The 15,382-nt window shown below is 40.3% G+C and overlaps 1 protein-coding gene across 3 annotated transcripts in view; it reads left to right on the forward strand.

Annotated features, from left to right (window-relative positions):
- Positions 1-6,556, forward strand: part of LOC148079801 (R3H domain-containing protein 1-like) — a 34,007-nt gene extending 27,451 nt beyond the window's left edge. The window contains exons 22-25 of one of the 3 annotated variants that reach the window (XM_087791481.1): positions 1,326-1,429; positions 2,968-3,149; positions 4,566-4,707; positions 5,374-6,556. In XM_087791481.1, coding sequence (XP_087647607.1) covers positions 1,326-1,429; positions 2,968-3,149; positions 4,566-4,707; positions 5,374-5,507 — 562 coding nt within the window. In that variant the 3' untranslated portion in view covers positions 5,508-6,556. The remainder of the gene's footprint in view (positions 1-1,325; positions 1,430-2,967; positions 3,150-4,565; positions 4,708-5,373) is intronic. The other 2 variants (XM_087791480.1, XM_087791482.1) reach the window with 2 other exon arrangements.
- The last annotated feature ends 8,826 nt before the right edge of the window (positions 6,557-15,382 follow it).

A 15,382-nucleotide genomic window follows, 5' to 3' on the forward strand; every position in this document is an offset into this window, starting at 1 on the left:
TTTAAGTGACCTCTGCGGTAAAATTCATTTCAGAATGTTTTTTTTATAATTACTGGACATAAAAACTTTATTTGAAAACTGTGTTAACGCGTCCCTCAATGACTCGTTCACTCGCGGTGACTTGCTCCATCCATTTCCTCAATTAGGTTTAGAAAAGCTGCCCGACAGGATCGTACACCAGCATTGTCCCAGAAACCCCATTTTGCAGGGTCTCTTCTGCCGTCCCTCCTCAAGGTGTCTCTTATTTATAGAGCTTACAGGCGCGATGAGCAAATCCCAGCAGCATCACAGAGTCAAGGTCACTCATCTTTTCACCTGGTGAAGGAGGAGATGTTATTCCTGCGAATTTTTGAATTGGGTCTTCAGTTGAATGAGTCCTTTACTCGCAGCCCTTCACTTGTGGGTCGACGCTTTGCAGCTCGCAGTTCTTCGGTGTGTTGATTGATAGAACTAGTGCACGAAAACGGCAGAGTTCGTGATTTATTTCTTTGGACCTGGTCACTGTGTTTCCTAATCGTGAACGTCAAGATGGTGTAACACAGTCGTAATCCAGGCGTGCTGAAGGAGGTCAAGTTCTCATCGTCCCACCTGTGAAACAAGGCTGCTTTTGTAGGGCAGTCGACGTGGAGATGATTTATGTGCCTGCCTGGACCGGCTCCTCCGGTCCCATGAGAACCCGGTGTCCACCGGCAGCCTGCTTCTCACCAGCTGCACAAAAGTCCCCGAGGACCAGGCTCGGGAGTGCAGACACTCCCAGAGAAAAAGAAAAAGTTTTATTTGAGGTTTAAATCTCTAGCTGAGAGATGGGCAATTACATTTTCCTCAGTGGCCACCTTTTATACAGTGACCTTTGTGAGGGACCATCAAGCTAAAATAATATAGTATTAAAAATCTGATATTATAGCCCTATTTTTGTTCGTCTTAAATCTTTTTGAGGCCCTATAAATAGTTGACAAAAAAGAGGACAAATATCCTTAAAACCAATCAGTAAGTCATATTTAGAGGCATTGTAATTAATAATAAAAAATACAACATGAAATTCTTCCTTTCTACAGACTTTGACTGTATTTATTTCTATCAATTTTAAATGAGATGAAACCTGTTTTAATTATTACACTAGTTTCACAAAGCAATGTTTCTTAGAACGTCCAGGATTTCAAGCCTAACTGCGTCAACATCACTCTGCTCGCAGAAAAATGTGTCACGGCGTGAAACGAAAACACGATGATGTGTTTGTCTAAGATGATGGATGATGATTGAAAGGACACCAGAGTGATGCAGAAGACGTTTGATTTACAATGTGTGTGTGTGTGTGTGTTTTGCAGTTCGACTGTGAGTTTCCTGCCTGCTCAAGTGATGGATCAGCTTCAGTTCCCTCAGAACTCGTCCCCCTGTGTCCCCCAGCAGCACCCCGGTCACCAGTACGCAGGTACACCCCTCCTAAATCAAGACGCACTCCTACACACACACACACAAAACGACCCTCGCTAATCTGCATGCGGATCACGTCGCAAAAGCACAATCTTCACTTTTCACTCTGACACGGGCAGCCCTCGAGACTCGCCGTCGCCGCCAGCACTCGGTTTCCTGCAGATCTCAGTGTCAATAACGGCCGTATGTCTTCCTTCATTGCGCAGACCTGAGCCTCATAATGAAATAATCTTCCCCGAGTTTACTTTGCCGTTGTTTGTGCGCCAGGCTCATGATTAGATTTCCACCGCGGATTTTCAAAATGAAAAAGAGCGGCGCACGGCGATGATGGGTCCCCGGAGTTTAAATGAAGGGAAATGATGGTGGACGCGGTTTTAAGTAGCTCTCAGGACGACTCAAATGTTTAGGGTTGAGTGGAATTTTTCGTAATTAGTAGCTTAATTCTTGGCAGAAATCAAATCGGGGAATTTCACTGCTTGTATCGAAATGACCGTCCAAACGAAAGTTTTAATTTCTTAAAAAGGGATTATTGATTTAGGTTCAATATAATGTGGTTCAAATTGTAACTTTTGTTTAAGTCAATACTGAATATTGGGAATTAAATGTTTGTTAAGGCAGCCCTTAAAGTGTCAACACATTATTTTAAAAACACTAATGTTTGAGGTTGACTGGAATAAATGTAGGACAGAGTTTGGATCCATCTTGGTTCAGCTTGAGGTTTAGATGAACCAAAACAGCGTCAATACAAGAGATGAAGAATTAATTTGGCTTCTGCGACAAGAATTCCCCAATGTATTTCCTGTCAAACCAGGGGCGCCAGCCATGAAGGCCCCTCATGAATGACCTTTATCATTTTACACTTGTGTGATGATGGTACAAGCCCCGCCATGATCCCCAGCTCGTCATTAATGAGGTCACATGAAGGTCTCGAGGCGACCTCACCTGCGGTGTTGCCGGGCTACGCTTTTAATTGGCCGGAAATAATCCCAGGATTACATCCCAATAACCGCCGTCCTTGCTACTGTCATTAGCTTCTAATGCGTAAATCAACAGCGGCGTCAGCTGTGCAAAGTTTCCTTCATAATCAGCAGCCGCTTGACGTTAACCATATTAATGTTTTTACTTCGTTGTTTTGTCCGAACCATGGTTCTCTTGTGGCGAAAACTAATTATCATCATCACAAAGGATTTGAAGAGAATGGACCATTATTACGCTTGTGTCTGTGTGTGCGTGTGTTTATTTATAATCGAGGCACTTAAAAGCTAATTGAAGAGCCGCGCGCTTTACACTGATGAGGTGTGTTTGAGAAGAAAACTGCTGAAGAGGAGCTTTAAGGCAGAAACACATTTGCTCCAACACACACACACTGGTTGCTGTGCATAATGATGAAGGGATGAATAAACGTGGGTGTATCTCAAATCTGCTTACTAGCCCCTTAGAATTAAGTCGCATCATTTCTTGGCGAGAGGGGATTTGCATACAGTCGCTGCGGCAACCACTTGAGCCGTGTGTGTGTGTGTGTGTGTCTCGGCGCAGGGTTGTTGCCCCCGGCGCCCAGCAGTGGCATGGTGATGCTGCAGATGACGGCGCCCCCCTGCCAGCAGCCCAGAGCCCCCTCCCCCTGCCAGAGGAAACAGCCAAACAACAAACACCTGGTCCCCGAGCACCAGCGCGGCCGGCGGCCTGTTGAGTTCGGGCCGCCCGCAGACAACATACAGGTACAAACGCTCTCCGACTGCAGCCGTTTAATTCTTCAACCAGGGAAACGATATAAAAGATCATGTTCACCAAAATTTTACATTTAAAGCTCTTCATGCTTCTGCTTGAGAATTTTATTATCATCATGAAATATGAATGATTCTGTCAAAGTCTTAATATTGGATCCATTGAATCATCTGGTAAATGCAGGGAAATCGTCTCCATGACTAAAAGCAAGATGTAACTTTGATCAATCTTAGTTTTTACCGACTAGCTCTCAGTTATAATTGATTGTAGCAGTATATTAAATATATAAAGCATAATGAAAGTCATTCATAAAAAAATTATAATGCATTTATAAGACTATAGAGGATATTATGACGGTTAATTGTAACGGATGACCGCTTATAACAAGGTTTATAAAGTATTAGGTGGTAAAATGATTGCATTATAAATGCAACATTCATTCTTTTTATGATACTACGACAAAGTTACTGACTGTTATTACCGTATTATAAGAACTGCTCAAGCATTCAATTATTTAGTTTTAAAAATAAAACGTTAGGAAATGTGTTAAATTGCTTGAAGTGTGAACACACTATTGTGTATATAATATTTGTTATTATACTGTTAGTACAAGACGGTGTTCCGAATTTACTTAAAGCACTTAAAACCCACTACTTGTAATACTTAAAAAACATTTTAAGTTACCCTAAAATGATTATAAAACCTCATAGATTGTTATAAAAGTTTCATGTATTGTGATTGTAATCATAATGTATTATACATGAGAAAGTTTGAATATTATTCTCAATTATTGTTTTTTAAACGGTTCTAATACAGGCATAACAAAGGCGTCTCAGTCACTCGGTGAACTCCAGGGGGCGCTGCTGCGCCACTGTTAAACGCCTGATAAGCTAAAGCACTAGAAGGTCAGCAGGAAAAAGCTGGTTATGGTACTTTAGCAGCTTTAATCAGCTCAATGGCCTCAAGGTTTCAATCCGTGCTGTGCATTTGCTGCATTTGACAGTTACAGTCTGTGTCAAAAGAAAGTATAATTTTTTTTTTTTGCTGCAAAGCAATTTGAAAGCCAATTAAGTTTGGCTGTGCGCGTCCAACGCCACCGCGAGAATTATCCCCCGCAGCTAAAGCTGGCCTGGCCACTGCTGCAGGACGGCTAAATGTCGGAGTAAATCAGTTGTGTAGATGAAGTCGCGACCTGGAAATGAGGAGGAAATAGTCCTGACTATTGGAGTGCGATGGGACATTAGCGGGCTAATGTAGACGAGACGCTACATTAAAGCAGGGACATCAGCGTGAGCTCGTGGGGGGAAAGATGGGGAAAATAAAGTTTTTGAATGAAAGTGTGTTTTTTTTTTTTTTTTTTTTTTCCTTGTCGCCTCTCCTCCGCTGCGCCGCCTGTGTGCTGCGTGTAGAGCAGCCTGCCCTCCTCCCCGGTGCTCACGCCATCGCCAGGCCAGCCAGTCACTGTCAAGGGCCTCCAGGCAGGCCTGTCGTCCATCCCTCTCATGGCCCACCACCCTCAGCTCCCTACAGCCTTCTGCCACACTGGACCAGGTCAGCGACACACGGAACACACACGCATGTTTGATTCTGGCTCGGGTCGTCATTTGTTGCTTATCCTCACTCGTCACTAACATACCTAAGATGACAATAGCTGGGTTTTTAGTTGTATTATTTAGCAAAACTTCCTTGAACTTACAAACTCAACACCACATCATGAATGAGGCGCCCTCTCTCTCGACAACCCTCTTGCTAATGGTGACCTGAACAGATGCTTTGCCGCCCAGCCAACCAACACTTTTGTAACATTACAACATTGTTGTAAAATTGAAACACAATTTTGTAACAACCGCTACTCACTAAGCCATTACTCAATAGAACAATGTGCAGAAAGGCATCATGGGAATTCACCGTGTTGTTGGTACTATAAGTTTGCTAGGTTCAGCACTTGTAGTTTGTCTGTTCAAGTGGTTCACGACCTCAAACCCCAGGTAGTTAGTTCATGAGAATAAACACAATAAATCTAATGAAATGTTGAATAAATTATTTTGTCTTCCATTACTTTTGTAGTAGGGAATGTGGCGAGTTTTATGTGTGTATTTTCTTACCAAAGCACTATTTACAGAAGGTAGATGAAGAACTATAGCAAGTTTAAAATGGAGTTCACAATCACGGGCTTGAGTTCATCATCGTTTTGTTCTTTCTAACGGTTCCTCGTAGGTGACGCACACTTCTCTCTGCTGGGTCAACCACTGCAGTACAAAGGGGTACGAAGGGGTTCTTGGCTCGGACAAGTCCTAGTTGCCATGTTCCAGATCGGAGCTCACATCCTGCCTCGGCTGACTCGAAACTGAGCCGGCGAACCTTTGAAGAGTGAATGTTCACTTGTGTGTGTTTTTGTGTTTTCCTCCTTGAGGAAAACGACGGTGTTGTTTCTAAAGACCCCCTCGGCTGCTCATATGAAGACCCTCGTCCAGTTTCATAGTTGCTGGTACAATGTGAAAGTGTTCCGAGGTTTGGTATCATCAGCTGAGAACTGAACGTTTCACTGTGGCTCTTTTTAGTTTCCAAACCAGTGCGTGTGCGCTCTAGCGTGTCCTAAACTGACGAAAGCAACCTTTCTAACCAAATCATTTCATCTCTGGCGTCACGATACTTGATCGCGTCTCACTCGACCCACGTGTACAAACCAACCACATGTGTACAGAACGAGCCGTCGCGTTGCTAAACACTGAATAATCAATGTACTACCTTCACTTTTTCTACATGGTGAATGTTGCATTTGCACTGAAGTGATGACAAAGACTTCATTTTTATTTTTCTTGAGCCCCCCCCAACCCAAATATTCTTCGTTGCACTCTTGCCAGGCCACTTTTTTTTATATTTAATTTCAATGTGAATATGCACACGGAAAATGCAATCCAGTTCATCACGTTTGTTTTCGGAGGAGGGGTTTTGTTTTGTGTGAATTCTCAGAGGTGATTTATGTTCGTGTGGCCTTTGCTCATTTTTTTTTTCTTTTTTTTTTTTTTTTTTTGGAAAATAAATAAATGTTTGCACCAAACACGAGTGAAACGATTCATTATAGTAGAGAAATGTTTAAAGAGTAAGGTTGTTTTTTTCTTGCTCACATTGAGCGCTTCATTTATCCGGATGCATTTAAATGCACCACGCCGAGCTTTGTTAATGTGCAGCTTTCCACTCGTTTTTTTTTTTTAAATCGAGGTACAGTGTGAAGAAACAGCGCCACCAAGTGGTGGGATTTCGCCCGGGCTGTGACAGCAGTGGTCACTCGTCTCACTGACGCACACGCTTGACCTTTTGTCACTTTGAAGTTTTTGCCAAACTTTGTTTGTTTTGACACAAAGTCACTTGAGACATTTGGTCAAATATTAAAATTCATTTTGAAAACATGATTCTATTTTATCCATGTAACCGTGTGCAAATGTTTTCTAACATGATTCTAGTCGCATCAGTACCTGACAGAAGAATTCATCTGCTGGCAACGAGCTCAACATACATGTTTTAATTGGTTCCCATGGGAACGCGTATGCATTGTGTCCCCCATGAAGATGGAAGCCAATTAGAATCAAACACATTTCCATTAGTTGTCACTTACGAGAGCTTCTCCCAGATGAAGGCTTGAGCTTCTACTGCTGTCAACAGTCAAGTCTGTCTAATGAGAGGAGAGAAGCTTAAACCGCAGATCAGCTTCACCGCGAGAGAGATGAAGATGAAGATGAAGAGTTCCAGCTCCTGACACACGCTGATAAACAGCCTTTTCTGGGGCCACACTGCTCGCAGTGGTGACTTCAGGTAGATGGTCTTGACTGAAAGTCACACTTCGAACACCTTTTAAATTTTATTATAATTATCAATTTTTTTTTTTAAATAAATACATTATTGAATGTGTTTCTGAAAAAAACCTTCGAATTTCAAATGATATATATTGCAGCTATTAAAAAAAAATCAATAAACATTTAACTTGTCCCAAATCATATATTATACATTATATTATATATTATACTTTCCACATCATCAATGCTTCTCATCCATTTATATATATGTATATATATTATTTAGAATTTCAGTAATTTATGTAAGGAGTTACAACACATCTCTTGATCGTCCTTCTAGTTTTTGTTTTTTTATTTTTGTTTTTTTTTAGTTCTCATCATAAGTAACTTAGTAATTTTATATGTATACAGCGCTTTTCTATACCAGGGTCACAAAGCGCCTCAGCAATCAAAAAAATACTATATAAAAATATAAACTAAAAAGATCAAGATAACACTGAAAAAAACACAGGTATAATATATAGGTATATATATATATAGGTACATCCATAAACCTAATTGTCCTCTTCTCTTTTTCCCCACAACATGTCTTCTGTCTCTTCTCTCCTGGTGTCCAGACACCCTGAGTCTGGCCGCCCTAACATTGTCCCAAACATCTCCACATCAATTGTTCCTCAGATATGCCAGTCGTGTCCACCTGTTCCACCCTGCCTGCACCCTCTTCTTCACCTTCCTTCATCTCTGTCCCTTATGTCACATTAAACATGTTCTTTCAAACACATTAAATGTATGAATGTCATTTCCTCTCACTATATACTAAAACATAAGCCATTCACTCTTTAATGACTGACTGAAACAATACTGTGAGTAAATAAATCATAACATGCAGGAAATAATTATTTAAAGACGTCAAAAGTCAAATGTCCAGACAAGGATCAGCTTCTTCCTCAAGTGAGAGAGAAATGTAATGAAAAAAAAAACTGGGACAAGTAATAATTTTGGGGTCACGCTGCAGCAGGACTGAGAGAGCCTGATAAGAGAAGCTCTGCAGGAGTCCCTGAGATCCTTCACACAGATTCTGAGAATCTAGCGTTTAACACACGATCAGAAGTGTGTATGTGGGTCGATCTACTCTCTATGAAACATCAACCCCACAGAATGATTTGGATCCCCGCTTGAGGGGTTCTGTCGTGCTGAGCCCATGTGATGGAGAACAGGACGTGACCCAGATAGGTACGAGGCGGATTTCAAATCATCTTTCGACAGGCCCTGGAGCACCTGATGGTTCAGGTGGAGGTGAAGTGTGTTGGAGCCATTGGGATCTTCCACAAACGTCCACACGGTGGTGCTGCTGCGTCACTTTAAATATCCCTCCAATCAATTTCATTCTAAAAAATATTGAACACTTTATTTCTCTACTGAACACTTATCAGGGAGTAACTTCAGAACATCAGAAGACCTAAGTGACCTCCATTAGCTTCATCTACGTCTCTGAGGTGGAAATGTATTTTTGTCCCTGTGTTGTTGCCGTGGTTCTGAACAGCAGGTTGTAAGTCCATCAGTCTGGGTAAGACTTCATTAACCTCAGAGTTTTAATAACACATATGAGTAATAGAACTAGACAGATGGAAGCCTGAGTTCATGATCTTTTTGTTTATTTTTATAGTTTATCACGCTTTTGTTTCCCTGTTTGTCTTCACGTTTAAAAGTGTGAATGCAGAAACTCAATGTGTTTGTTGCAAAGGATGCAGTTGTTATTTTATTTATTTTTAATAAAGACAATAAGCACGTGGAGTTTCAATGGATTTAAAGTTTGATCATTCAAAAAGCAATTAAAAAATGTTCTGTTCTGAAAAGAAAAAAACGAGGGAACACATCACGGTTTAGTTTCACTACAAGATCTTTGTACGTTTCACGATTTATTTTACTTTAACCTATGTAGTGTTATTATTATTGGTAAAGATAAGACCTTTTTGCAGAGGACACATGTGACCTTAAAACAATCTTTTTCTATCTTATTTTGTAAAGAGCAGATGAATTGAAGCTAGACTCTACTTTCATGTAAATCAAGTGTTGGTTTTTACCTTAGAACGACTGTGGCTAACACTCTTATCGCTTAGCATTTAGTTAAAAATGTACTGTTTTGAGTTGCTGTCGTATCATTACTTAAAGTGCAACTAACATGTTTATTTAAGTGTCTTAAATAGATATTGGACGATTGTATCATCAGTGTCTGTTTGTATAAAACTCTCTTTTCACTTAAATAATTACATTACAAAATGTACTTAGGCTGCACCCACTTCGTGTTTCTGGAGATTAAATCTTAAAGATTGGTCACGGTACATCATCAATCCAGGAAGTATCCACCCCAGGGACTTGTTGTATAAATAAAGCAGCTTTGATTACAGCTGACTGGAGGATGAGTGAAGCCATTATGTTATAATGTTTTAGTTCTCGTAACCTCTTGTTCGCTGAGATTTCAGACAGTGACAACTTTATAAAGTAATAAGTTCAGAACATCGTCATGATGAGAGACTTACTGTATCTTGGAGAGGAAGACTTTAACACTTCAAACATATGAGTAAGAAGAGTTTGGTTTTCACATTAGTTTCCCTTTAAGTCGTAACTTCTTTCAATTGTTATGAAACCAAAATATCCTCAAATATCTGCTTCAGAGGACGTAATGACTGCTGCTATTATTTAAATATTGATTCAGGAATGTGAAGAAAGACAAAAAAAGACATTAAAGTGAATTATCATTTTTTTTACAACTCTAATAACAGTTATTTCATTAAGAACATAAAAGAAAAAACATCTGTTTCTTCTTTCTGTGAAACAAAAATGAGAATTTCTGAACACACTGGAAAAACATTTGCGGAATTTAGAAATGACACCCATCAGCGTCACATTGTGCTCTTTACATACTTATGTGAACCTGTGCAACATTTAAACCGATTTAAAAACATTTAGTCTATTTGACATTGTTTGGTTGAATTAAGCTGTTTTTAACAGAGACCTTGGGCCAAACAAGACCTACTTAAGAGCCACAAAAGGCCCCCAGGCCAGACGTGCCTTTAGTTTAAATATAATTTAGTAATTAATTCAATCGTGAAATGGTGAATATCATTTTTGTATTTAAGATTTTTTATATTTCAGTAACAATAAGTACTTCACAAAACTTACTTAAAACGTTTTTCATTTAAATACATGTTGACAAGAAATATCTTTGCAACTTTATTCAACTGATTTGGAAAAAAATATGTTATTTTAGACAACAAAAAAAAATGGACGAACATGTTTTTTTTCCATTAAGGCTTCAAGTTAGAAGATACAGAAGAAAATGCAAAAATAATAATCAGATAATTGTTAAACGTTTGATTCATTATTCTCAACTTCTGATTCATCTAAAATTTCAAATAGCAAAAGCCGAAATCGATTGATAGCTTGAGCTTTATATCATCTCGTTGGTTGTAGTGTTCTGCTGAGGCGATGCCATATTTGACCAGAAGAGGGCAGTGTGGCTCTTCCTCTCGTCTTCGTGACGTGTTTCACGCGAGAACCCGCAGACGCTCCCGTCGCCCCCCGAAAATTAACGAGGGCTGTTTTTTTTTGGAGGTTTGAGCAGAATGGCTGTCAGTTCAATCTCCAGTTTCACCCACACACACACCATCAGATGTACACGTGTTGTGTGAGACGCTTTGTGTAAGACACACACACACACACACACACACACACACACACACACACACACACACATTCTTTCGTCTTAAGTGATTATTCAAATGAGGCCATAATTGATTCTTCATGTAAAAATGAGACACAACACAAACACACGGACGATCGTTCATCTCGCAGACACACACACACACACACACACACACACACACACACACACACACACACACACACACACACACACACACACACACACACACACACACACACACACACACAGTGGTTACCATAGCAACGTGGTGCTGGAGGAGGTTGCCACGCTGCAGTTGTTAGGGGGAGCTCTTGAACACAATGGAAACATGAAGGAGGATGCAGGAATGACTGCAGCCGCAACAATCCTTTATCCGGGGGACGAGGAGCCACTTCTTGGGCCAGGGTTGGGGTCAAAGGTCAGCGGGGGAGGGTGGGGGTAGAGGGTCAACTACCTGAAAGCCTGGAATTTTGTCCTCGATGGTTCCTCAGTTTCTCTTTAAAAGCTTCTCACTTATTTTACCCGCTCTGCTTTGAATACATCAGGGGGGGAGTGTGTGTGTGTGTGTGTGTGTGTGTGTGTGTGTGTGTGTGTGTGTGTGTGTGTGTGTGTGTGTGTTTGTGGGTGTAGGTGTGTGTGTGTGTGTGCAGGGGTAAGGAAATGCAAGGTGTTTTTTTTTTTTTTTTTCAAGGGCGTTTGATTGGACCACCTAGAGTCGGATTCCTCAGGGCCTCGTCGACACAAGAGTTGATGGATAACCTTGCGTGTGTGTCGCCGTCACAACGTGTGCGTTAATGGTTCTCTCAACACACCATCAGCCTGCTTGCTGGTGGGTGAACTGGGGGCGCAGCAGCAGCAGCGACAGGGTGTCGGGGGGCTGGGTGGGGGGGCGGCGTCTCTGAGCCAGGAGGGCGGCGGACCACGACAATGTTTTGTGTGTTCAATAAGTGGAACAAATGGGAGCTATAACTGGTCACATGACACGCGTTTAGGAGTCTGATTCATCACATCCAAGAGTCGTAATGTTGCTTTTGTTCGTTCAAAAGATGCGTGTCCCAGCTAGCCAGGGAAATGGGGAGAAACAGCATGTGTTTGGAATAGGGAGGGAGGTGTTTGGTGTCGATTAATGAAAGAAAAAAACCCCAAAAAAGAATGAAAAATATGCAACAAAAAGAAATATTGACACAGGTTGTTGAAGGTCGTCGCAGGTTCCAGACAAATAGGTTTTTGTCTTCGATGGTGAAGATTGAAGCTTTTGTTTGATCAGCTCTGTAGGGTCACACGTCACCATGGCGACATCTGACTTCCTGCTTTTATTTCTGTTTTTCAATCTCTGCCACGTAGACTGTAAATAGATCGACTGGAACCTCTTCTGTGCTGAGGGTCTCGTCTTCCTCGTGTCGAGCTCCATCATCATCTTCGGTTCGAATCCCAGGCAGCAAGAGTGTGAAACACACACGGACACCTGTGCGACCTACAGGTGAGAGGAACAACCAGTGAGTCTCAGAAGGAAGAAACACGATCGATCAGGACAGAGTTCACTTGAAACTCTCCTGACCGGCTGCTGTGTGGCTCTTAATACAAGCTTTAAACTTCAGTATAGAATGAAACAAATGTTCAGTATTTATGTTGTAATTAAATTTAGTTTTTTACCCAAGAAGGCTTCACATCATGATGAGAGACAGTCACTGACATCAGTGGATGTTACGTATGGATGTTTATCATATGCTACCAGAATATTGTTGTTTCCTTGTTTCTATATTAAAAAGGTTTCATTTTTCTTTTTTAATAATAATAAAAACGTATTTAAAATATAAATAAAAATGCTGGTCAATACTGGCAACGTGAAAAATGAGTTTGATATTATATTTTTAATCATTTAAAAATGTATTCAATATTGATCAATTTGAGCTTTTCAAATTCAACTTAAAAATGTTTATATAATTGTGTTAACGTTTTTATATTGAATTTAAAAGGCTAGTTTAAAAAAAATTAATTTCTAAAATGTATATTTCAATTAATCGAATGACCAAACACAAAACATTCATTTAAAAAGAAAATCGAAATTTTCTTTTAAATTCTTTATAAACTATTCAACCTTTCAATATGAAACATATCGAATAATAAAATCAAATGTGACACTTCAATATAGAAACTATTCATTTTAATTATTTAACAACATGCTTTAAAAAAAACAACATTCATTTGAAAATGTTAAAGTTTCATCAAGTTCAACAATTCAATATGTCCCTGATATATCTCCATAGTTACGAGACAACAATGCCTGAATGTTGTGACCTTGAAAAGAGGTGGAAATGAAGGAGGAAATAAAAACCCTGTAACTAACATAATGTGGCTGTTGAACAAAGCAACGGTGGAGCGACTTTCAACGACGAAGCCACTCGGAGAATATCAGCACAACTGAGACAAGGGTGTGAACAAAACACAAGCACCTGCTTTGTTCGTGACATGACACGACACTGACTCAACCAAAAAAACTACTTTGACAATTGTAATCACTTAATCCCAGTCAAGTTCCAAGGAACATCTGGGATTTCAGTGAGGACAGAATTCTAGTGAATTTATAATAAGAAACGTATCAAAAATCTTCAATATTCATCGTTTGAAGACATGTTTGCATGTTTCTTCTGGTGATTATGAAGCTCACATGTCTGTTTCTACAAAGACTGGACGAGGAAAATGTAAATCAGCGGAGAGTTGACCTACAAACACACACGTTTGTATTGCGGGTCAAGGTGACTCACGAGATCAGGGTTGAGATCAGAGACACGACGTGACAGTTTCACAGGCAGGTGTGTCACACAGTTAAAGTCGGTCATGTGATGAGGATGAACGACGCTGCCCGGATGACAAATGTGGACGATCACAGATGGAGGAACTGTGAGTTTCAAACCGGGTCACTGGGTCAGGTACCGTAAATACACCAGTGGTCACTGCAGATAAGAAATCTCTGCTGTTGCATTCGTCCAGCAGAGTCAGGTGATCTGAACACAGCGGTTGAATTATAATAAACATCATTGTTCCATTTGAAATGTGTATTTTGTTTTGATTTGAATTTCCCCCTCATAACAAAATTATCAGAAATATTTTAGAAGAGTAATATATTATTTATATAATATTAGAGGAGAATAAAACCCAGCTAATCACAATGAGCTACAGTCAAATGATTTTAACAGTCAGAAACCTTGAGCAGAACCAGACTTGTCCACTGTGACTGGTTTAAAGTATCTTATTACATATTGAATCATAAAGTGTCTCATGTAAAAAAAAAAAAAAAACAGTTTTATGATACATTTAAAAACATTTTTAACAAACATGACCACAAAAATACACAATTACAAATCAAGCTTATAAGTAGGAATACAATTTATAAATAATATATTTTTTTAAAGTCTGAAATTTTTTCAAGTTTAAATAAAAAGTTAAAATTAGGTATTAAATTAATTTTAAAAAACTTGCGTTATCTCAGGGTCAAGATGACCCAAAGGCCCAAAACAAATGGTTGGCGTTTGAAAGTATTTCTTGTGTTAACTCTCGGCCTCTGGGTCAACTTGACCCTGAGTGAACACAGGGGTTAGAGTGCACTTGGAACTTTAACCTCTCAAGGAAAAATATATTTTAAAACATTGTGTTTCTCATTATTTTACAATAAATATTAACACATTAAAAAAAATCTGCAAAAAAGAAGAAGGATTTGTACGTTAAAACAAACTTCCTGAGAAGGTATTTAAAGAATTTAGAGAATTTATTTTTCAACATTGTCCTTTCCAAACTTATATGCGTGATTTGGTTTAACCGAGTTTAATCAGCGCCTCTGTCTGCTCAGAAAACAGACCTGCGTGGAGGCGAGTCGCGTCGACACAGAGGCTCACATGGACGGCAGCCCTGCTGCTTTCATTAGACCGACCCGGCTCTTTAAATTCTCCTGGAAATGTCAGCAGAATCCTCAAAGAAGCGTCTCCTTCATAAAGTCTTGATCAAAGACATTCCCCGAATGCTGCGCCTTCTCTACGGTCTCGCTCACGGCCTCGGCGTCCACATCTGCGCGGCGTTATTGCTTTTTACGGGACCTTATAAGTGGAGACAGACTCAGAATGACGGGAGAGACAAGTGACATTTCCCCTGTCGGCCACACCGGCTTGTTAGCGTGTCACATGTTCGCTGTGTGAGATCATTGGTTCTCCTTTTACGAGGAGTTCCTCTTTGTTTATGTCCCCGGAGCCACGTCCACCACGTGTTTCTCGGGGGCCACATGTTCCAGTCCAAGCAGAGCGAGTGTCGCAGAAGATTTAGTTCCGCTACGTTCATTCAGAGCTTAAAGAGTCTCTCACAGGCCGAACAAATCCCAAGAACCGGATCCTCGTTGATTCCCTTAAATGAATCTGAAACCTCCGTCCGGTCTCTGGACAAGACTTGTCTTGTTACTCCAGACCTTTTAGAACCAAATTCCACTTCAGCCGCTCCAACTCCGCGGATGTTAACAAGCCAAACCGGAGGAATAAATGTCACGACTCGCGTCTCTGCTCAGTGTTGGACCCGTGGATGATGTCAACCTTCACAGGGTCCACGAGAGCTTTGGCAACCAGGACCGAGTCCTGCTTTTAAAGGTGACTTTTGTGTCCGCTTTACGACTAGAAAGTGTCAACATGTATTTAAAAGAAACAAAGCTGCTAATGAAACTGTCGTGAATTACATAAAACATGTT

This window comes from Callionymus lyra, chromosome 5 (genome assembly GCF_982586985.1).
Source record: "Callionymus lyra chromosome 5, fCalLyr1.hap1.1, whole genome shotgun sequence".
Taxonomy (NCBI): Eukaryota; Metazoa; Chordata; class Actinopteri; order Syngnathiformes; family Callionymidae; genus Callionymus; species Callionymus lyra.